Here is a 24,792-nt window from a genome sequence, read left to right as displayed (position 1 = left end):
ATCTTACATTACCCCCTAACATTGAATTAACAAGCATACAATCAAAATAATAACCAGTGATGTCGTTAGCATCATTATGGTGTGAGGGGTGGTTTTGAGACGCTCTAAAGTTTAGAGAAATTTTATTGGGAACACCTCGAAGTTCACTGGGGTTTTGTGAAATTTATCCAATTCAAGATACAAAGTTACAAGGGTACCCAAAGTTACCAAGGCATTGTTATAAGGGTTTTTATTATTATTATTTAGTATTAGTCACTTGAATCATAAGCATTTTTAAAGCAGTCCCCAAAATCTTCATATTTTAATATTTGTCCCTTAAATTACTTTAATATGCTGATATTAGTTTGTCTAATTAGTTAATGCTATAAAGGGATGAATATATTCTATTTTCTAACTTTTTCTTGAATGGACAATTATATCCTCTCTGGACCTCTTCCTCCCCTTTGCATTTGACCATTGTTGTTGCCTCCTATAGTCCATGTTCATTCGAAGAGTTGATGGAGAAAATAGTGGCATTATAGGAGATGATGACAGTCACAATGGAGAAGGTGAGAATACCAGTGAAAGAGGTGATGGAGATGGAAAAGATGGTGGTGCGGAAGATGGAGATGGAAGCGAGAATACTAGCTATGGTTGATATGTTGAAGGTAGAGACGGTGGAGGCGGAGCTAGAGGAGGTGATGAGATAATAGGTAGAGGTGGAGATAGCAATGATAGAGATGCTTGTGACAATAATGGAGGTGGAGGTAAGGATATTAAGAGCAGCTCCAACCGTTTTGGAAAACTGCAAAGTGCAGCCGAACTCAATTCCAACCGAGCGGCAATTTTTAGAGTTGAGCTGCAAAAATTGATTTGAGGCTGCAAATTTGGAGATTTCTCTCCAAATTTGCAGCCAACTCTATATTACTAGTCCAAAAAAAAGACAATCTTACCCCTCAATCTCTTTAACAACATTGGATTATTCCAATTGTGTCCCATTATTTTTTTTTGTTACTTACTTAAAATCTATATATATATATTAATATATTAAATATTTTTAATGAAAATAATATCATTAGAAATGTCTCGTCGATACCTTCAAAATGAGACTAATATCGAAATATAAAATTACAAAAGAAGTAATTAGAAATGATAATACATTGAAAATTAAACGGAAATAAAAATACATTAACTTAGAATTTCGAGGAACTTTAATAAAAAAAGTTACATCACTTCATTGCCGTGTCTCTCCCACAAATGTTCAATTAATGCATTTCGAAGTGCGAAGTGTGCTTCTTTGTCTTTGAATTTCTTATGCCGGGCCAGTGTCGGAACACATCGTTCATCCCTATGTCTTCAACATTTGAAATTGATGGTGGAGTAGAAACGACAATATCTTCTTGCTCATCACGTTCATCCTCAATAATCATGTTGTGCATTATTATGCAAGTGGTCATGATATCATGCAAAGTTCGTTTATCCCAAAACCGTGCAGGGCCATTGATTATAACAAATCTTGACTGGAGAACACCAAACGCTCGCTCTACATCTTTTCGACAAGCTTCTTGCATCATTGCAAAATATTGTTTCTTTTTATCTTCGGATTTGGAAATGGTTTGAACAAGGGTTGGCCATTTCGGATATATGCCATCGGCTAAATAATAACTGACATCATAATTCTTTCCTTGGATTGTATAATGAGCAGGAGGAGTAATACCTTGTGTTAGGTTGTCAAACAAATTAGATGCTTGTAATACATTAATATCGTTATTAGAACCTGGCAAAACCAAAGAATGCATGCCATATCCATAGGTCATACGATGCTACTGCCTCAAAAATAATGGTTGGGCCTCCGTGACGTCCTGAGTATTGTCCCGCTCATGCTGTTGGACAGTTTTTCCATTCCCAATGCATACAGTCTAGACTTCCCAACATTCCTGGGAAACCCCGCTCTTCGCCTTTTTGTAACAGTCTTGCAACATCGTCAGTATTGGGGGATCTAAGATATTCATCTCCATACACTTCTACAATTGCTCTGCAAAGTTTCTTCAAACATTCAATTACAGTTGACTCACCAATCCTTACATATTCGTCGGTACTATCTGCCGGTGCACCATATGCCAACATGCGAAATGTTGCTGTTACTTTTTGTAAAATAGATAGTCCAAGCCGACCGACACCATCCACCTTCTGTACGAAATAGTTATCGTGCTCTCGTACAACGTCGACGATACGAAGGAAAAGGCTCCTTTGCATTCGGAATCTTCTACGGAATAAATTTGCACCGTATGTGGGATTATCAGAAAAATAGTCATTGTAGAGTCGAGAATTACCTTCTTCCCTCCCACGGTTGATTACCAAATGACCAGGAACTGAGCCGATACGTTTTGGCCTCTCTTCCTCTTTAGAGAAATAAGCCATTATTTTATTGTTAGAGGCATATAGACGAGCTAAGATTTCATCCTCCTCCTCCCATTGTTTCATATCCTCCTCCAATTGTTCAACGTAATGAGAAAATGTTTCATCATCATCAGAAGAAGAAGAAGAAGAAGGTAGGTGTGATGGTCCAGCTCCATAGTTCATTGTTGAAGAGGGGATTTGGAGAAATAAATTATAGATTGGTGATGAGTTGTTAATAGGTGTATGTTGTGTTATTATATAATGTTTCTACCCACATTGGATTCTTCCACCCGCATCGTTTTCTACCCACATTGGATCCTCCCACTAGCATTGGTTTTCTACCCACATTGGATTCTCCCACTCGCATCGGTTTCTACCTACATTGGATCCTCCCACTAGCATTCGGTTTCTACCCACATTGGATTCTTCCACCCGCATCGTTTTCTACCCACATTGGATTCTCACACTCGCATCGGTTTCTACCCACATTGGATTCTCCCACCCGCATCGTTATCTACCCACATTGGATTCTTCCACCAGCATCGTTTTCTACCCACATTGGATTCTCCCACTCGCATCGGTTTCTACCCACATTGGATTCTCCCACCCGCATCGTTTTCTACCCACATTGGATTCTTCCACCCGCATCGTTTTCTACCCACATTGGATTCTCCCATCCGCATCGTTTTCTACCCACATTGGATTCTTCCACCCGCATCGTTTTCTACCCAAATTGGATCCTCCCACTAGCATTGGTTTTCTTCCCACATTGGATCCTCCCACTAGCATTGGTTTTATACCCACATTGGATTCTTTCTCGTATTGTTTTCTACCCACATTGGATTCTCCTACCAACATCGTTTTCTACCCACATTCCTTTCTCCCACTAGCATTGAATTCTCCATAATTTTTTCACTATAAATACTAGCACAACCCTCATTCCTTCATCACAACTCTTCTCATTCCTCCTCCATAGCTCTTCTCAACAACTCTTCGTCCTTCTCTTATGGCATCCAGTCACGGAAAATCATTCTTACAAGAAGAAGATCAAATTTTATGCTCTACATGGCTTGAAATATCTCAGGATCTAGTTTTAGGTTCCAATCAAAAGAAAGACAAGCTATGAGAGCGAATTTCAGCTCTATTTCACGAAAGGATTTCCAACGTTTACACCGGACATAGGAGCCCGAAGTCTCTCTCATGCCGAATGCAATTAATTATGAAAGCCATCAGTAAATTTCGAGGATGCATTCGACAAGTCGAGCGCCTCAATCCAAGCGGTGCTTCTGAACTTGATATTGTAAGTATATGAATTACATGTTTCTTGGTTATTAAATTATTTTCCACCTTTCTAATAATTATTTTTTATTTGATCGTGTTTGGCCGATTTTGAAGGATGCAGTGAAGTGGGCAAATATAAGCGTCATGCCTTCTGCATCTTCCAAAACTTCAATGTCTCGCTTATCTCAAGGATCTGATTCAAGCTCTCCTGTCATTGACTTAAATGAAGACAATCAGGCATATACCACTAATGACGACGACTATTCGCCAATGAGCATTTCAACTAGTCGACCAATTGGAAGGAAGAAAGAGAAGTTGAGAAGACGGAAAGAAATTGAAAGGAACATTGACTTTGAAGATTTTGCTGAAGGAAATCAAGAAATCTTAGAAGTTTTAAAAAAAGGTAAAGAACAACGAGAAAATGAAAGATTGACAATGAACCAGGCTATGATGTTAAAGGCTGAAAATGATAAGAAAAAGTTAGAACTTCAGCAAGATCGACAAGAGAAAGAAATTATGCTAGTTGATCTGGAAGCTATTACCGATCCAACAAAACGCGAATATTTTCGAAATAAACAACAACAGATTTTAAATAGAAATATAACTAGGGGTTCCTCATCTGATATTCCTAATCCTGAATACAGTTACGCAGGAAGTCAATACGGAATACCTGACTACAGAGGAGGTGGATACGGAGGAGTTGACTTTCCAGACTTTTAGTATTTTCATGTATTATGTTTTTCCTATTTGTCATGTAATTTTCAATTCATGTTTTTGCTTTCTATGTAATAGTCGTGGATTTAGTAATATGAATGTCTGTTTAATTTAATCAGATTGCCTATTTTATATTAATACATTTAATAATATTATTAAAAATATTATTTATATTATATAACTTTTATTTTTTTATTTTTTAAATATTCAAAATGAGAGTAATATTAAATAATATTAATTGAAATATAAAATTCCAAGAACCAAGTAATTAAAAATAAAAATATATTATAATTTAAAGACAATTATCTATTTCCATCTATAGTTAGTATTGATCTAGTCATGAATTTGTATTTTGAACAATAATAATGGAAGGACTAATATCAATATATTAAGAATATGTTTGGCTAATATTTATTTTATGAAACTTTACAGGTTACTTATTATTTATTGTTACTTATTTTATTATAGGGTAAATTAGAAACTTACTTATACGTGTCTAAAAAATAAGTTGAAAAATACCAACTTACTTTTTTTTTTCGAAAATTCTAAGGAAGAATTAAGTAAATAAAGATTTATCAAACGTGGTTTCAAACATTGCACGTAAAAACATACTAATAAATAAAAATAAGTAACTTGCCAAACATTCTCTAAGATAATTCAGGAGATTAGTATCAAAATATATATGATGATATGAGAACTAATACAAAATGACATGATTTAAGGGACTAGTATCTAAAAAATCCTCGTTCTAAGTCGCAAGCGGCTGAGGACGCGTTGCTGAGGGATATACGCCCACAGATACGTTCGAAGTCCTCAATTTTCTACTCTCTCTCTCTCTCTCTATTAAACCCTCGCTGTTCCTCTCCTTTCTATCCTTAAATTTTGATGGGAATTGATGTCGACGTCTTCAAATTCTCCACATTTTCTGTCAACTTCAGGTGAGTTACATGGCTCCCAGCAATCTATTTATGGAAAGATTGCTTCTTTCAGTAAAAGATTGGGGGTTTGTTTGAAGAGATGTGTGAAGCTCACAGGTATTTAGGGTTTTGGGAGTGAAAACTAAGGAGCAGGCTTTGGTACTCTCTGCGGGCTGAGAAAAAGTTTGAATCTTGGTTGCTTGCTAAAGGGATGACTTTATTAATTAGAGCTTTTGCTCTACTTATTCATCTGGTGATGGTGAGGGTTGTGAATGGAAACGTTGTTATACTGGGGAAGAATATTTCGGAGTCTTTCAATGACATGGAAGCTAACTTCAGTAAGAGCTTCCCCCTATTTTTATCATTTTTATGAGAGGATTTTGTTAATTTTGCATTTATTAATGGTATGGATATATGGTACCTAGATGCTTATGATGTTTGTATCACTTATTCTAATATATTTGAAAATGATGGCGTGGCCGTGCGATATGATATTCATAAATTATACTTAATGGTCTTCTATTCTAAAGAATTTTTGTTGATTGAATATCTAGCTTAAGAACAGTGGGTTTGGGAGATGACTTAAGGGAAGAGAAGGAAGGGGAAAAGTTCCCCTTCCTCCCCTTCCCTTTCATTACACCCCAATTTGGAGTGTAAGATTTTGGCTCAAAAATCCCTCCCATTCCCCTCCTCTACCCTCCTAAATAGAACTCCCAAACAAGGTTAAAATTAGATTTCTCTTCACCTCCCCCTCTCTACCCTCCATCCAAACAGGGATGTTTGGGACTATTAGATTTTAATCCACGAATGGATTTTAATCCAAGTGGATTATATTCCGGAGTGTTTGATAAAATTAGTGGATTATAATATATATTCAATAGTATAGTGTTTAGCAAATGGGTGGATTATAATCCACCGTTATTGTCAAAATGACCAAAAAGATTATGGCTCTAAGTTTAAGTTTAGTAGGGTGGAGAAAGATTGAGGCGTGGAATTTTGTGAAATGATGAGGGGGACACGGTCAAACCTTGTGCTTTATAATCCACCAAAAATTTTACCCCGACTTATTTTTTGGTGGATTATAAACCAAAATAAGCCATTTTCCAAACATCTCAGAGTGTCTTGTATTTCATTTTTGTGGCTTATAAGCCACTTGGACCACTTGCCAAACATGTTGTAGTCCTGGTGTTCTATGACTGGTGTGTATACTATTGACCCTTTTTTATTACCGATTGTTTACTTGGTGAGATTGGTGGATTATAAACCAAACTCACGTTATTCTGTCATTTTCATGGGAAATTCCCTAAATGAGCCATCTATAGAGTTCGATGTGGATGAGGAAATGTTTCCGGAAGACATCTTATATATGTGTGTACTTAATTAGAGTGAATGGATGATTTAGCTGCAACACTTTCATATTCGGATTCAACTTTGGGGTATTTTTTACAACCATTCGCTGGAAGTTGATTTATGCAATTTAAGTACAATTTAAGTAACTAGAAAACGAAAAATCAAGCATTTCAACTTATTTGTTTATGGATCAAGCTAGCATAAAGTGGACATGACCATAATATTTTCAGTTGATTGACGCTCTACAGCATAGAAAATTTTGATCCAATCATCTCATCTTGATCTAGCTAGCTAAAATCTTATGTACAATTTTCTTATTAGGTATCTATTTACATCATTAAACTAACTGAGAACCTACTTAGACTGTTTAGTTGAGCCCTATTGATGTCTGGGCGAAAGGACTTTAAAGAACACTATTTTTAGTTTATAGGTAATCTAGATAATGTAAATGAATTTTATGAGAATGGATCTTTCATAGTCAAACATTAAATCTTAATGGAACAGTTTGGCTTTAACTCCTTTTGGAAGTAGCCAAGTCATTCTCTCTCTTTTTGTGTGTATAAGTAGATGCCTTGTAAAGCATGATTGTGTTTAAGGATAAGATATTGAACAATGCTCATAGTTTTAAAATTAATTATACTAATAGTTCTATTTTTACACACAAGTATACTTACTTTATACTCATGTTTATTTATTGAGTTAGCTAGATTTGGCTTTGTCCCTCCACATAACATATTTTCTCGGAAAGATTGAATTCTTGATTTGATGTTCATGAGATCTTTAAAAAAATTACTAAAAGAATTAATTGAAATTATTTGTTTTATTTCTTGTGAGTTTCAGTAGAAGGGTTCGAAGGGTTTAGAATATTTTGATATTCGTTAAATAGAATTTATTAGTCACCATGCGATAACATCTATAGTTTTACTATTTGAACTTTCTTCTTTAGAATGTACACCAACTATTTTTCCTGGTTGGCTGTATTATTTCTATACGAGGGTTGGCTATCTATACAGGACTTACAGATGCAGTTTTTTATCCACCAAGTTAAAATGCGGACTAAGATGATATCTAGAGTTTTGTTACTATGTGTTCTCTAAAGTCATCTTCCTAGGCTTCCCGGAATATCCATAAAGTTGGGTTAAAAGGAACGCTAATATGATATTGGTACAGTTTTACTTTCTCATATTTGTGTTATGTACCTTTCTAATATTTCAAAAACATTCCTTTTCTGTTAATTCCCTTATTTAGCCTTGCACTTATGAGGGAATAAATTTATGGCTGCTGAAATATTTCTTCTTGCCTCTGAGTTCATTTCATATGCTAAATGTTATCATATGTTCAAGTCATAAAATTTATATTTTTTGTTTCTCCCAGCTCCTAAAATAAAAGGGTCCGGTAAATGCGGGGTCTTGTGGATAGCTGATCCTATCGATGCATGCTCTCCCTTAACGAACAAAGTGGCTGGAGGTTCAAAATCTTCATTCGCCTTAATTATTAGAGGAAGGTGCTCATTTGATGACAAAGTTAGAAGTGCTGAAAATGCTGGATTCAAAGCTGCTATTATATATGACAATGAAGACAGTGGCCCCCTGATTGAAAGTATGTTCTCTCTTCTTCATGAGCATTGGTTTTAAGTTTTTAGCTCTAATTTCATCTTTATGAGTTTTCTATATCTTTATTAAGAAGTCACTAAGTCTCACTGCTCTAGTGAAAAGCTGGAGTTGGCCTGAATGCTACTTGTGTTAGACCTAAAGGTTCTGAATATAGGGAATAAGTCTTTTCTTGTTATTTCTTTGATGAATTTCCAATTACAACAGGTAACAACTGAACATTATATAACTAAACTGCATTAACACCATCTTGTATCCATTAAACTGGCAGCTGTTATCTGTGTTTGGAACTTGGAAGTAGTTAGTAACTGATTTTTCTAGCATTTATCCTACTGTTGCTTATGGAAAACTGCAACGTGTTACCTGAGCTTAATGGGTGGCGCTGAGTAGGACCTAAGATTGTTGAGATTTTTAGGGCCGTAAATATTGGCACAAAGATAAACTCCAGTGCTAGGGTTTCTAGGCTTTGACATATTAAGCCCCTACACTATTGTTGCAGCTATCACACTTTGTAAAGTTAAGCTTTTTAATCTATTCACCTGCTTTCTAGAAATATACATAAGGCCATAAGTAAATTTAGCGTCATGATGATGAAACTATATGGGCGATAAGGTTCAAATCCTTTCTCATGCATTGAGGAACACAATTTTTTTTCCTAAAAGAAGGATATGAACCCTCCTGGAGTTAATGGGTGTCTTAAGATGGCATGTGGCCCAGAGCCTAGGAAGATTTGATCTAGCCTAGCCATGCTTGGGGCTGGGTTGTTGGGTTGAGTGGCAAGGAATTTTTCTTTTTCCTTTTTTTTTGTTGGGGAGGGGGGGGGGGGGCAACATAAAGCTATTCATTGTAGAATAAATAAATAAAAAACAACCAAATATTATAATGCGTAATAAACTTCCATATATGTAAGAAGTAAGTGGAAGTAAAAAACCTAGAATACATGTGCTGCGAAAATATATCCACCAATCATTGGATTAACTTGCTCCAATCTTCTAAAGTTTCTTCTTAACTATAAAGAACATGACAAAATATTATACATAAAACCAACATATAGTTCACATGTATTTTATTAACATTCATTCAACAATAACACTATATCATATTCATTTCATATTTAACCAAAAGCTATAAAGTACTTATGCTAAATTGATGCATTATACATTCTTATTTGAGCATAAAGATAATAGAGGTTGCACCACAATTCTCATGTTACCAAATTCATGATATTCTTTAGACAACAAACTAACAAAGTTGTGCTCGACATTTTTTCACTGAATTAAACTTGCCTATAATTGCGCTTGTGCTAAATTTCTTTTTCTGTGTACAAAAGCAAGGAATTATTCAAGAATTCATCTTCCATCTTGTTCCGAGTCTTCATTATCTTCATGATTGAGAGTGCTCATTCCATAGTCACCGTTGATACGGGAACAATAAACACAAGCTTAACCGTGTTTGCGTCGGAAATCGATTTCTTTGCAGAATCCATTACAATCGTTTATCGATACAACGAAATCACAAGAGAGCCTTTTTTTATAAGACTTCTCTTTACAAAAGAAACAAAAAGAGGATTTCCTAGAAACACACGTAGAGATTGTTTATCAATCGCTGTTTGCATGAGATTTTTGCATGTGTCGGGGACGCAATAGTCCGTGGACCACGGATTCACAGATCTGGATTGATCGTAAAGAAGGCTCGATGTTCTTATTTTGTTTTCGAAAAAAGAACAGAAATAGATATCTCAGCAAGGTGTGATAAATACTCTTCCCGATATCAAATCAAGGTTTGAATATCGAGGGAACGCCAAAGGCCCTTGGATCTCTCGAAAACTTTCTCTTTATGCACTACATTCGCCAAGATCTCCGCCCCTCTCTGAAATTCGTGGGTTTCTGCTCTCAAACTATCAGCACTTCGCTAATTCGTCAGTACCTTTCACAAATGTGTGTAGGGGGTATTTATAAGACTCAGATGCCGTGTTTGTAGATAAGATTTCGTAACCGACCGTCGATCTGGTGGATTTTCAGTTTATAACGACTTTCTCGTGTTTAAGGATGTTCCCAAGGCAGTTATGGAGCTAGTGGACCGCACGAAAACTGAGAAAACCATTAGAAAACACGTCGTGGAGCTTCACTGTGCGCGAGACACATTGTTGTCTTGGTAAATGTGTCTCGGGTTTCGAGACACTTTAGACTGTCTCACTGATTGTGAGACAGTTTCACCGTTTTTCGTTCCATCGTTTCATCGTTTTGCACGTTCCTTTGCTTCTTTTTAGCATCAGATAATTTTTTCGGACTCAGATAATGACGTTCTTCATCTTCTCTTCGTCTTGAGCTGTGTTCAAGACATTATAGGTAATTTTTGACGCCTATAGATACCCCCTCTAAAGTTTTCAGTCAGTAGTTTATCGAGGAGTCCGGAATATTTCGGATAAGATAGGTCATGCTTTCAATCTCTTTAACATTTTATCGAGGAGATTGTGTGAACTGGACCCGTGAATGGCTTCTGTTCTTTGACTTCTTCGGCTTTCAGTCTACTCAGTATTTTGTCGAATAACCTGAAATACTTTTGGTGTTGTGTTTATCGCTTGATCATCGTCAAAATCTGAAACTGAAACTGATGCGTTAATATCTGAACTAGCTCGCGTCGTTGAGTCGACGCTGAACTGATCATCTTCGTCAGAAATTCACATCTGATTAGCGGTTGAACTCCTGGGGGTAATAGAATTATCCTAAGCCTGATTTTGGTGAAATTGTCGAATTATTGACCGGTGTTGACCTCCGCTGTAGCGTAAACAGTTTATACTCGTACGTAACCGGAGTCTACACAGTTTAAACTCTTAAGGCGTTGGAGCGGGAAGAAATAGTTTATACTCATATACTCATTGGAGTTTTGGGGATCAGTTTAACCTCATATACCCGTCGGAGGTTCAAGGAGATGCAGTTTATACTTGTATACTCATCGGAGTGTAGATACGTACCTCAATCTCATCGAAAATAGGCAAAAATGGGCAAAAACACGTGTGAAAATACCCGCGGGACCCATCCTATGTGCGAGACAGGCCCGTGTGCCTCGCACGTGTGCGAGACACTAATGTGTCTCGGTGAGGCGGTCGGCTGAGTCGGTTCACAGGGGGTTTAAGTTTCCGGATTCTTGGCATTTTTCCTCTAACCTCCCGCGTTTCCTCTTTCGAAAACTCCCCAAAAATCTTATAAATGAGTCCTCCAATCTCTTCCCTCTTGATTTTCGGTCAAAATGGGTAAGTTTTACCTTAGGGTTTTGAGTTCTTGATTAGGTTTCGAATTTTAATCCCCTTTTCCTTTGTTAATTGTGTTCACCCCTTGCTCTTCTCTTGTCTTTGGCAGTAACCGAAGATATTCCTTGAGTTTTTTGAGGATTCTTAAGTTCCCTTTGTGATTCCTCTTTAAACCCTAGCCGTTCTTTGAGGTAAAATCTCTTCGCTTGTGTTTTTCTTGATAAAGACTTGATTTTTTCTTGATTCTTGTAGAAAACCGAGCTTGGGGGTGCTTCGTTATGATTTTTGGGTTGTTTTGCATAAGATTTCATCATGAAACCCTAACCTTTTTGTAGGATTTTAGCAATTGTTCTCGGGTTCGAGCCTTTGTCTTAGTTCACCGCACCTTTGATCCCTCTTGTCCCTTGGTAAGAACCGAGTCTTTGGATACTTGGTGATGACTTTTGCATCTTTTGTTTGAATTTTAACCCAAAATCCTACTTTTTTTGTAGGATTTTCGATCAAGGTATAATCTTTTACCATGTCTCCTAAGAGGTCGAGCATTCAGAGGGGTAAATCAGCTTCTCATGCACCCGAGAGAGAGGCTCCCACAGCTTCATCGTATGGAGGTGAGCTTTTATCACCTTTGTTGATTCAAAGTTAGGATTTTGCATATGTACCTTCGTTTGCTCTCCTTCGCGGGGCATTCGGGAAGAGTCGATATCCTTCTTTGGGGGGTCGAGGCTTAAAAGACGTGTTTTGCTTGGTCAAATCACGTCTCAAGGCAAAAGATGCGATTTTACGCTGAGACTCGCTATCCGTAAGGCAGGGTATATTATCGCGTTGTTTAAACGACAATGTACATTCTCCCTCGAATGCGAAACATTTGAAATCGTCTCGCGAATTACAAGACAGTGCCTCTATCTCATGAATTCGCGAGATGAGTTCGACTCCTTGTTTTGCCTTAGAAAATTTATTTTAGCTGCGTTTAATAAATTCGCTTTTACTCGTCGTAGTCGATTTTCCGTCGACGGAGTTCACCCCGTGCAGTGAGTGGTCGAAGTGGCGTCTCCTACGCCTCTTTCGACGAAACGACCATTGTCGACGGGCCCTCTCAATTCAATAGAGGTGGGCCTGCAGAAATTCCCGGGCTTATTAAGGAGGGAGATCGTCGCACCATTTGACGTTTGATAACTGATGCACCTCTCACGAGAGGTTCAACCACAACTGAGCCATTGAGGAAACTCGACTTCATGTTTGGCAACTCAGTTGAGGATCCAAGCATCCTGAATTGTGGCCCGGAACAGTGGCTGAATGAGTATGACGAAGGCCGTAGATTTCTCCCTCCGATTCCTCGTCAGCAACTTGGCGGTAGGATTGTAGGCCGTCGATGAGACGTCTTGAATTCTGAACTTTCTACACAATTTGATGAAGGCGTGTCTGACAAACTGAGAGCTGTTGTCATGCATGATTCGCTTTGGAACTTTGTATCGGTAGATAATATGGTGTTTGATGAATCTGACGACGTCGCTCGTCTTTACTTCTTTGAGTGAAATTGCCTTGGCCCACTTAGAGAAGTAGTCGGTAATTGTCAAAATAAAGCGGTCGCCTTTGGCTGATGGAGGGAAAATAAGATTGATGACGTCCATTCCTCATGTCTCGAATGGTCATGATGTGGCCGAAGGGTATAAGTGTTCCGGAGGTTGATGCATGTAATTGACATGTATCTGACATGCGTGGCACCGCCAGGCATATGCGACTGCGTCTTTGATCATGGTTGGCCAATAATATCTCATTCTTCTGAGACGATCACATAACTTAGGACCATGTTGGTGTTCACCACATGTTCCATCATGTGCTTCTTTGAGAGCCTCCTCTGCTTCTTTGGTCGAAAGACATCGGAGTAACAAGCTATCATATGCACAACGATAAAACATTTGAGTCGTTACGTTGTAGTAGAATCTCGGTGCTCTTCGTCGGACCGAGTCTTTTTTTATGTCTTCCAGTCAGTGTTGTAAAAAGCGCCGGATCCGCCTTTAGCGGTTGCGGGCCTTCACCGCCCTGCTTAAGGGGTTCACGGCTGGGTTACGTGGAGAAAATCGCTATTCTCTCGAATAGCGGGTACTTGCGCGCTGAAGCGGTGAAAAAGCGGTTAATTCCGCTACAGATTCTGCCCGACCCGAACCCGACCCGTATTCATTACAATAAAACTCTCTCGCCTTTGCCCTAGCCGCCTCTCTGGCCTCTCCCAACTCCTGATAGACTGCCTCTTTCTACGACTTCCAGCGCTGTCAACGACACTTCCGGCGATGACTTTCAGCGCCGTCAACGACGCTGCTGGCTCTATTGGGCAGCAGCTTCGTCGGCTTCGTCTGCAACAGGGAGAAGAAGGTAAGTCCACTTAAACAAATGTGTTTCCATGAATTTCTGTTTTGAGTTGTTCATTTACTTACAAAAGGAATGATTGGTATGTGACGTATGTCTAAGTGGTTTTGTTAGCCCACTTAAACGAAGATGTATTTGGGCTGGCTGTGTGTTTTTTTATAGAAAGTTAACATTTTGTAATGCTATCCTATTGAAAATTTTCACTCCAGACTATAATTTGTTTTGATTAATTTTGGTGCAGTTGATCTGTCTGCTTGATTACTCATCATTTACACATTTGTGTTCCTTTTCCCAATAATTTGTTTTGATTATATATACGACAAGCTTATCAATTGTAAAGGTATACTGGTAATACAAGAAATTTACAACTAATTATGTGATACAATACGACAAGCTTATCAATTGTAAAGGTATACTGGTAATACAAGAAATTTACAACTAATTATGTGATACATGACTTTTGAATGTTATTTTTAAATTTTAAACTGGTAATACAAGAAATTTACAACTAATTATGTGATACATGACTTTTGAATGTTATTTTTAAATTTTAATGAGATTCATCATCAGAAAAAGTAATGTAACAATCAAAATACTTGTCATAGACTCATAAATGATGATGTTACTAATCAATGCTTTTTTATTATTGAGAATTTTTATATTAGAGACTTGAAAGTTGAAGAAATGAGACAAATAACGGTCTTTTTGATAAACATGTACGTTGTTTCATTCTTTAATCTTTATAATTATAGTACTTTGTTAATATTATGTAATTATTACACATCTATTTCATGTTTAGGCATCAAGTATGCATTTGTAGAATTTTTAGATTTTTTATGAATTTTCTTATTATTTAGGATATTTAAATATATTTAAATTTGACCGCTATTTGATTGTGCGTTATTTGCCGCGATTTCGCCGCAATAGCCTGATATAGCCTTAGCGGTACCTCGCCGCGCCGCGCCGCGATCCGCTATCAACAACCTTGCTTCCGGTAATATACCATGCAATACATAATCAATAATGAGGAAACACCAATCTCGAGGTTCGAATCCGACTCTGGTCGCGTGCACCTCTTTGATGTTCAAGACGCAGTCCGGTATGAAGAGTTGGAATATGGCTGTTTCGGAAGGCTGTATCAGAGATACTGCTAATGCCGTCAGTACATCTGCGTAAGTGTTCTGCAGGCACAGGATGTACTCGATGAAGAACTCTTCAAATGAGTCTACTATCTCGATGGCCGCTTTGTGGTACGGGACTAGGTCTAAGTTCCTGATTTCGTATTCTTCTCGAACTTGGTTGATTATCAGTTGAGAATCACCAAAAGCTTCAAAATACTCAACCCCTAGCTCTTTGGCGAAAATGAGTCCAATGAGCAATGCGTTGTATTCGGTCACGTTGTTGGAATATAGCTCGATCAGTGAATAGGCTCGAGGCATCATGTATTTTTTTGGGAAAACTAAGACGACACCAACTCCTGAAGAGATTTTGGAACATCCGGGAGTGCTTGTCATATTAGTTGCTCGGGAAGCACCGTCAAAGTATAATTTCCATACCTGTTAATGAGAGGTAGTATTGACTTGTGGGTTTTATTCGGCAAATCTTTATATAATTCGGCTGTATCATTTATAGGCTTAACCGCTAGAAGATCATAAATTGCTTGTCCTTTGACCGATTTCTGTTGTTTAGAGTGAATGTCGTATTGGGACAGAAACATGGCCCATCTCACTAACCGCTAATTTATAAAAGCTGGTTGCGTCATGAACACCCTAATTGGGTTGACATCAGAAATGACGTAGATCGTCTATCCAATCAGGTGTCGTATTTTTTGAATCGCGAACACCAGGGCGAGGCACTCCTCGATCATCGAATATCGAGATTCAGCGCATACCAATGTTGGACTCAGGTAATATACTGCATACTCGTGAACGTTGTCATCGTCTTGTGTAAGTAGAGCACTCAACGAGTGATTCGTCGCCTTGACATAAATCAGGAACAGTTTCCCCGACTTCGGTGCAACGAGAACATGAGGATTTGACAGATATATTTTGATATCCTCAAATACTTTCTGACATGCATCAATCCAAATAAACAACATGCCTTTCTTTGTAAGCTTAGAGAATGGTTGGCATTTTCCGGATAGGTTCGAGATGAACTGACGGATGTAAGCCAATCGTCTTTGTAATCCTCTGAGTTCTTTGATATTTTTCGGAGGTTGCAACTCATAGATCACTTTCACTTTATCGGGATCGTTGTGGATACCTTTCGTGGTGACGATGAATCTGAGGAATTTATCACTAGACATTCTCAGGAAAGACTTGGTAGGGTTCATCTTCAATTGGTGGCTCCGCATGAGATCGAACATTGTTCTCAAGTCTTTGATATGATCGTTTTTGCTACGGCTCTTCACGATCAAGTCATCAGCATAGCACTCGATGGTTTTCCGGATGTGCTCTTGGAAAATCTTCATCATGACTCGTTGGTAGGTAGCACCCGCGTTTTTCAAGTCGAAGGCATAACCGTGTAGCACAAGATGCCAAGTGGTGTTCTGAACGAGGTGTGCTTCTTATCGTCCGGGTACATCTTGATTTGATTGTAACTCGAGAATCTATCCTTGAAAGACATTCTCTCGATTCCGTAGGTGTTGTCAATAATGACGTCCGTGATGGGAAGAGAGAAATCATCCTTTGGGCAAACAGTGTTCAGATCTCTGAAGTCGATGCAGATTCTGATTTTCCCATTCTTTTTAAGGATCGGGACAATATTTGCTAACCAAGCGGGATGTTGTTCCTCCCTAATGAAGCCTAAGTCAATCAGCTTTTTAACTTCAGCTTTAAATACTTTCATAATCTGCGGACGAAATCGTCTTTGTTGTTTGACTGGTTTGACATCCGGTTTGATGTTAAGGCGGTGCATCGCAACATTTTGGGTCGAGTCCGGCATGTCTTCATAGTTCCACACAAAGACATCGATGTATTCCCTGATGAGGGCAATCAACTCCTCCCTCTTCTGGTGGAAGACTGTCACTGATGAACAATGTTACATTAAACGCTGGGCGCTCCTGGGCGTCGGACTTGACGCCCAGCGCTTAGACGCCTAGGCGGGCGCCTAAGCGGTTTCTGGGCGGTTTTTTTCTTCTGGGCGGTTTTTCTTTTTTTAATTGTGATACTTGAAGATAAATTTATATACTCAATCAACAATGCATAAATACAAAAATACCAACACAACACATATGCTATCCAAAGTATAATAGTCAATCAAAGATGCATACATACTAAATGACAAGGCATATAATATCCAATAACTAGAAGTTTATGTCTCAAAATATCAGCAAAAAGATAGTCAAACAAGAATAGTCTAGATGTAATATAATGAATTAGCAATATGCATCTAATCTAATGTCATCATCAAACATCATCATCATCATGAAGTTCCTCCTCTACTCCATCATCGCTATCCTCTCCAGAATCCATCTCCACACAATCCTCCTCTTCGTCTGAAACATCATCATCCGAGACAAGAGGCTCTTCTTCATCATCTATCACTGAAGTAGAAGCACTTGAAGGTCCTGCTAGCCTAGAACTCCTCCTATTCTCCGCAGCCTCAGCCGCTCCCGATATACCCTCTACCATCCTCCAAGTAAGACCTGAGCCAGGATGAACTTCTTCCTCATCATCGGAGCCTGCTCCTTCTAGGATCCATGCTCGTGCCTTACTACGATCAGTAGATAGTAGTAGGTTCTTGTTTTCTCCTCTCCTCTTCTTCTGGTTGAGCTTTGAGTTAAACTTCACATAGACTAGTTCCTCTAACCTCTTCGATTCCAATCTATTCCTCTTCTTCGTATGAATCTTCAAAAGTAAAGGACACAAATTAGAAAACACAACTAAGAAGAATTTCATATTTTTCATAAGTTTAGAAATTAGTTTACCCCCTCAAATGTGCTCCAATTCCTTTCACAACCAGAAGAGCTGCTTGTCAAGTTGAGAAGTTTCATAGCCATATTTTGCATGAAGGGACAATCACCACCATGCAAATACCACCAATTAGCTACAAAAGATAATATATTATTAGTTGATTCACTACCACAATGGCACAATAGATAACTTATAAGTTATATATGATTCAATTTCTAAAATTATTTTATCTGGGTTCAAGTCTGATTTCTCTCTAGCCTTCACCGCTCCAATCCTAGCAAATGAACCCTTTCCTTCTCTGTATCTCTCCAACTCTTGAGTATGAATTTCAACTTGTTGCTCTACATCAGGATAGAACAACTCCACCACATCTAGAAATCCATCTTTCGCCCTTTTGCAATTCTTCACTACATCATCCCTATAGAAATAGTAAGGGTTGAGGTAGTAAGAAGCCATATGCAAGGGAGAAAAGAGCCGATCCTTGGACTTCCCATCTATAATATCAATCACGGGCTTGAAATCCTTCTCCTTATTCTTGAAAACTTGAATGATCTCCTTCTTCATATCTTCAAGCATCCCCACCACAAATCCCATTGAGGGTTTGTAGTCACTATCGACTACCCTCAACAATCGAAAAATAGGAGCATACACCTTCAAGATCTTGGCCACCGCTGTCCACTAACTATCACTCATAGCAATCGCCTTCTTGGCCACCGCTGTCCACCAACTATCACTCATAGCAATCGCCTCCACCTTAGCGCCTTTAGCGGTCTTTGCAAGCTTGCATCTCACCCATGCTTCATCGGAAAACATAAATCTCAACTTCCCTTTCTTCTCAAGAAGACTCCGCAGAGTCAAAAATGTAGTGGCGAAACGAGTAACTCCAGGTCTCACAATGTCCCTTTTGTCACAAATGCGACGCATCATAGACAAAGTCTTGTGATGACTATAGATAAAGATGGTGAGGGTCCTCGCCTTCAATGAAATCAATAAAGAACACGATTTTCCCCGCGAACAGCCTTCTCAATTGGTCCTTTGAATAAACTCAACTTCCTGATGCTTTCAAGCATCAGGTCAACAGTGTGTGCTGCACAACTAGTCCAAAAAATCCTCGGCCTCCTCCTATATAAAAGCTCCTTCGCGGCCATATTTGCAGCTGCATTATCCGTGACAACCTGAATGACTTTATCAGCTCCAATCTGCTCAATAGCCGTATTAACCCACTCAAATATATATTGTCCTGTATGTGCTTCCTCTTTGGTTTCAATTGACTTATGAAAAGTTGTCCCCAATCTGCAGTGGATGCAAAGATTCATTACCGACCGCATCTTTCTGTCCGACCAAGCATCAGTCATAATGGAACATCCAGTCTTGCCCCACTCCTCATGCGTTTTTAAGGAGACTTTTGTTCTCTCAACAGCTCTTCGCAATAAGGGCTCCCTCAACATGTACATGCTGGGAGGCCTGTAGCTCGGTCCATAGTCTCCAATAGCCATGCATGCCTTCGTAAAAGAATCCGTGGAGATGGCATGAAAGGGGATGGCATTTTCATATGCCCAAGTAGCCAACTGATCATGCACCCAATCTCTCTTCTCCTTCAGGAAAGAATCCTTCACTCCTGTCTGCTTCATTTTCCCTTTCAACATTTTCGCTAGCTCTGGATCATTAGCGGTGTAAGCATCCATCGGCCCAACAGTAGGCTCTCTAGACCTCTTTGAAGACCCATCGCCTATGGAAGGAGAGATGATTTCTTTTTCATCTTTTTCTTCATCACACGGCCTCGTCGTATGAAGTTCTTCTTCTAAGTCTATAGTGTGCCTCTCCTTAACTTGCTTCTTCTTCGAATTAGCATCAATGACTTCTTTCACCCTCTGCTTATCTTTTTCACTAATCTTCAAACATGGTTTGGTGTCCCCCCTCAACCCTGCAAGATGCTTCTTAAATCGATGGATCCCCGCATTCACCTTGTGCCCACATAGTTTGCATTGCACCATATTCAAATTTTTTGGGTTCGGACAAAATCTAAACTCCCAACCAATATCTCCTGAGTTCCTTCTATCTTTCACGGGAGGTACGGGGATATTGGTGGAACCCGTAGACTCCTTCGTTGGAACACCCGACATTCTGAAATAAATGAACAAACAAATCATTCATATACATAAGATCAAATCATGATAAAGGGATAAACTAAAGTATTATTACATTGTATAATAAAAAAAGAGACTGATTTCAGTATCATTTAATTCTACAGTGAAATAATTCTACAGTGAAATACACTAGGACACAAATAAATAATTTCCTAAATAAAACAAGTAGCCAGTGTCACTTGCTTATATATCCAGCATCATTCCTTAATCCTCAATAAATAAATTCCTAAAAGGCTAAAACTGAGATAGAAACTGTCCATCACAAAAACTGTCCTAAAAAAAAATTTAACAGAATAGTAAAATGATAAATAAGCAAATAACATTAAAGGTCATCACCTGAAAAGACTGAAATAGTAAAATGATAAATAAAATAAGCAAATAACATATAATCCTTTACCTTGTTACAGGGATGAAGCAGACTCACAACCGCTTCGAGAATCCAGAGGCTTCGACGAGGAACAGATCGGAGGTTGAAGACGAGCTCGGAGGTTGAAGACGAAGCCCGGAGGTTGAAGACAAAGCTCCGACGAGTTCGAAGACGAGGTTGAAGACGAAGCTCCGACGAGTTCGAAGATGAGGTTGAAGCTCGGAGGTTGAAGACGAAGCTTCGAACTCCTGTCTGCGACGAGGTTGAAGACGAAGACGAGTTCGAGCTTGAAGATCGAAGACGAGGACCGAGGTTGAAGACGAAGACGAGTTCGAGCTTGAAGATCGAAGACGAGGACCGAGGTTGAAGACGAGTTCGAGCTTCGACGAAGACAGTTCGACGAGGTTGACGATGGTTTTTGGAAATTTCTTGCGGCGTCGGTTGTGTGAGAAATGGGAATTAGGGTTTTGGGTTTGGGATTTTGGTTATTGGGTTTGGGTTTTTGGGTTTGGGTATTGGGTATGGGCGTTTATTTATTTTTTTAAGTGGGGCGGGCCGCTTAAGCGGCCCGCTTAGCTTTGGGCGGCCGCCTAGGCGCTCGCAGCGCCCAAAGGTGGCCGCTCAAGGCTGAATTCCACGTTAGAGGCACCGCCTCCGCCTAGGCGGCCGCCCAGGCCGTTTTTTAAAATACTGCTGATGAATATGAGTTTCGGATTTGCTTCGTCGCCCATATTGACCTAGACCACCTTATCCTCGGTAGGAGGTTCCCTTTGCTCGAACTTGTCACCGTACTGGATGTTCAAGTGATGGATCCAAGGATCTTTTTAAGTTGGTAACTGATCGTCTTCCTGTATCGTTACAGGATCGATTGTGGCCATATTTGACATTAAGTCTTTGAATATTTCTCCAAGGCTAACATCAGAGTCTCAATCCGAAGAATTTGATGAGCATCCCTCTCTGTTAGTGTTGGATGACTAGTTATTAACCTACCAACAACATTCATTAGAGGATGAAGAAGTATATCTTAGGTCTCTTTTATGTCCGTAATAATTATCAGGTTTCCCCTTTGGTACATATGCAAGCCGAGGTGGAACTCGAGGGCCTCGACCAAAGCGAAGTCCTTCTTCAAGCGTGAAGTTGTATCCCCATTTCTTCATGTAGTTACGCGCTTCTGAGCTGTATCTGAATAAATGGCGACCATGTCTTTCATCATCGCTGTCATTCTTCACGAAGGGATTTAGTGGTGGACACAACTCTCATTTAGCGACCATGTCTTTCATCATCGCTGTCATTCTTCACGAAGGGATTTAGTGGTGGACACAACTCTCATTTACCGAAGACTATCTCCTTTCCACTCGTCATTCTTCACGAAGGGATTTAGTGGTGGACACAACTCTCATTTACCGAAGACTATCTCCTTTCCACTCATTGCCTTGGCAGAAAGGACAAATGTTGTTCCGAAGGAGTCTTGGACACACTTCTTTGTTATGCAAGATGATCGAAGTGTCATGTGTATGTCAAGGTTATTATACAGCCCCTGCATTACATCATCAAGACAATGCGAGTATTCTAAATCGTCATTTATTGCATAATCAGCAAGTTGCCAGTTATAACTTCCGTCCGACGAATCATCACCTTCGAGATCGATTACAAATGGTTCAATGTCGTTTAATACAAGACCTTCGTCGTAATCGAGCCCGACTTCGGTATCGGCCTCTTCTTCGCTGTCCGTGTTTTGGACCGATGGTTTGGTATCGGATTCAACATCATATAGAATGGGAATCAGTAAAATAAATTTTTAACTCCTTAAATGGTTGCTTATCCGCGATCATCATCTTGACCTTATTATTCATGTTCACATATTTTAGACACTGATGGAGTGTAGAAGGTACTATAACATTACTATGAATCCAGGGTCGATCCAATAGTAAGTTATAGGAGGTCTCTACGTCAATCACGTAGCATGTGACCTCAGACTTCAAATCTCCAAGCTGACACTTCACTCGGATTTTACCTAGTGGCCTGGACCTAATAGTGTTGAATCCATAGATAACAATGCATGTGGAAGCCAACTTGCTGGTGAAAATTTCGAGATGATACATCAATCGGAGTGACATGATGCTGACTGCGGTACCCGGATCGACTTGGATCAGATTGACGTTTGAGCCAATGTATCCGGTGAAAATTTCGAGATGACTGGTTATTAACCTGCCAACAACATTCATTAGAGGATGAAGAAGTATATCATAGGCCTTTTTTATGTCCATAATAATTATCAGGTTTTCCCTTTGGTACATATGCAGGCCGAGGTGGAACTCGAGGGCCTCGACCAAAGCGAAGTCTTCTTCAAGCGTGAAGTTGTACCCTCATTTCTTCATGCAGTTACGCGCTTTTGAGTTGTATCTGAATAAATGACGACCATGTCTTTCATCATCGCTGTCATTCTTCACGAAGGGATTTAGAGGTGGACATAACTCTCATTTACCGAAGACTATCTCCTTTCCACTCCCTACCTTGGCAGGAAGGACAAATGTTGTTTCGAAGGAGTCTTGGACACACTTCTTTGTTATGCAAGATGATCGAAGTGGCATGTTTATGTCAGAGTTATTATACAGCCCCTGCATTACATCATCAAGACAATGCGAGTATTCTAAATCGTTATTTATTGCATAATCAGCAAGTTGCCAGTTATAACTTCTGTCCGACGATTCATCACCTTCGAGATCGATTACAAATGGTTCAATGTCGTTTAATACAAAGCCTTCGTCATAATCGAGCTCGACTTCGGTATCGGCCTCTTCTCCGCTGTCCGTGCCTTGGACCGATGGTTCAGTATCGGATTCAACACCTTATAAACGGGAATCAGTAAAATAATTTTTTAACTCCTTAAATGGTTGCTTATCCGCGACCATCATCTTGATCTTGTTATTCGTGTTCACATATTTCAGACACTGATGGAGTGTAGAAGGTACTATAACATTATTATGAATCCAGGGTCGATCCAATAGTAATTTCAGACACTGATGGAGTGTAGAAGGTACTATAACATTATTATGAATCCAGGGTCGATCCAATAGTAAGTTATAGGAGGTCTCTACGTCAATCACGTAGCATGTGACCTTAGATTTCAAATCTCCAAGCTGACACTTCACTCGGATTTTACCTAGTGGCCTAGACCTAATGGTGTTGAATACATAGATAACAATGCCTGTGGAAGCCAACTTGCTGGTGAAAATTTCGAGATACATCAATCGGGGTGACATGATGCTTACTGTGGTACCCGAATCGACTTGGATCAAATTGACAACGTTTGAGCCAATGTATCCGGTAAAAATTTTGAGATGACTGGTTATTAACCTGCCAACAACATTCATTAGAGGATGAAGAAGTATATCCTAGGCCTCTTTTATGTTTGTAATAATTATCAGGTTTCCTCTTTGGTACATATGCAGGTCGAGGTGGAACTCGAGGGCCTCGACCAAAGCGAAGTCTTCTTCAAGCGTGAAGTTGTATCCCCATTTCTTCATGCATTTACGTGCTTCTGAGTTGTATCTGAATAAATGACGACCATGTCTTTCATCATCGCTGTCATTCTTCACGAAGGGATTTAGTGGTGGACACAACTCTCATTTACCGAAGACTATCTCCTTTCCACTCCCTACCTTGGCAGGAAGGACAAATGTTGTTCCAAAGGAGTCTTGGACACACTTCTTTGTTATGCAAGATGATCGAAGTGGCATGTGTATGTCAGGGTTATTATACAGCCCCTAAATTACATCATCAAGACAATGTGAGTATTCTAAATTGTCATTTATTGCATAATCAGCAAGTTGTCAGTTATAACTTCCGTCCGACGATTCATCACCTTCGAGATCGATTACAAATGGTTCAATGTCGTTTAATACAAAACCTTCGTCATAATCGAGCTCGACTTCGGTATCGGCCTCTTCTCTGCTGTCCGTGCCTTGGACCAATGGTTCAGTATCAGATTCAACACCTTATAAAAGGGAATCAATAAAATAATTTTTCAACTCCTTAAATGGTTGCTTATCCGCGACCATCATCTTGATCTTGTTATTCGTGTTCATATATTTCAGACACTGATGGAGTGTAGAAGGTACTATAACATTACTATGAATCCAGGATTGATCCAATAGTAAGTTATAGGAGGTTTCTACGTCAATCACGTAGCATGTGATCTCAGACTTTAAATCTCCAAGCTGACACTTCACTTGGATTTTACCTAGTGGCCTGGACCTAATGGTGTTGAATCCATAGATAACAATGCCTGTGGAAGCCAACTTGCTGGTGAAAATTTCGAGATACATCAATCAGAGTGACATGATGCTGACTGCAGTACCTGGATCGACTTGGATCAGATTGACAACGCTTGAGCCAATTTATCCGGTGAAAATTTCGAGATGACTGGTTATTAACCTGCCAACAACATTCATTAGAGGATGAAGAAGTATATCCTAGGTCTCTTTTATGTCCGTAAT

The 24,792-nt window shown here is 39.2% G+C and overlaps 3 protein-coding genes across 4 annotated transcripts in view; 1 reads left to right on the top strand and 2 right to left on the bottom strand.

Annotated features, from left to right (window-relative positions):
• On the bottom strand, positions 1,245-2,562 carry LOC109823270. The gene is made up of 2 exons (XM_020389555.1): positions 1,896-2,562; positions 1,245-1,756 (listed from the first exon to the last, which is right to left on the bottom strand). Exons 1-2 carry the CDS (start codon positions 2,560-2,562, stop codon positions 1,245-1,247), a joined length of 1,179 nt encoding a protein of 392 aa, XP_020245144.1.
• LOC109824209 (receptor homology region, transmembrane domain- and RING domain-containing protein 2-like) overlaps positions 5,123-24,792 on the top strand; it is a 36,159-nt gene continuing 16,489 nt past the window's right edge. The window contains exons 1-3 of one of the 2 annotated variants that reach the window (XM_020390744.1): positions 5,123-5,312; positions 5,409-5,629; positions 8,016-8,240. In XM_020390744.1, coding sequence (XP_020246333.1) covers positions 5,503-5,629; positions 8,016-8,240 — 352 coding nt within the window. In that variant the 5' untranslated portion in view covers positions 5,123-5,312; positions 5,409-5,502. Of the gene's footprint in view, positions 5,630-8,015; positions 8,241-24,792 lie in introns of both variants that reach the window. The other variant, XM_020390743.1, reaches the window with a different exon arrangement.
• On the bottom strand, positions 17,262-18,450 carry LOC109824210. Its single transcript, XM_020390745.1, has 3 exons — positions 18,010-18,450; positions 17,794-17,912; positions 17,262-17,713 (listed from the first exon to the last, which is right to left on the bottom strand). The coding sequence occupies exons 1-3, from the start codon at positions 18,371-18,373 to the stop codon at positions 17,273-17,275; spliced, it is 924 nt and encodes a 307-aa protein (XP_020246334.1). The 5' UTR covers positions 18,374-18,450; the 3' UTR covers positions 17,262-17,272.

This window comes from Asparagus officinalis, chromosome 9 (assembly GCF_001876935.1).
Source record: "Asparagus officinalis chromosome 9, Aspof.V1, whole genome shotgun sequence".
NCBI lineage: Eukaryota > Viridiplantae > Streptophyta > Magnoliopsida > Asparagales > Asparagaceae > Asparagus > Asparagus officinalis.
The sequence above is the reverse complement of the archived record's forward strand: the minus strand, read 5'-3'. Positions and strand labels throughout refer to the sequence as shown.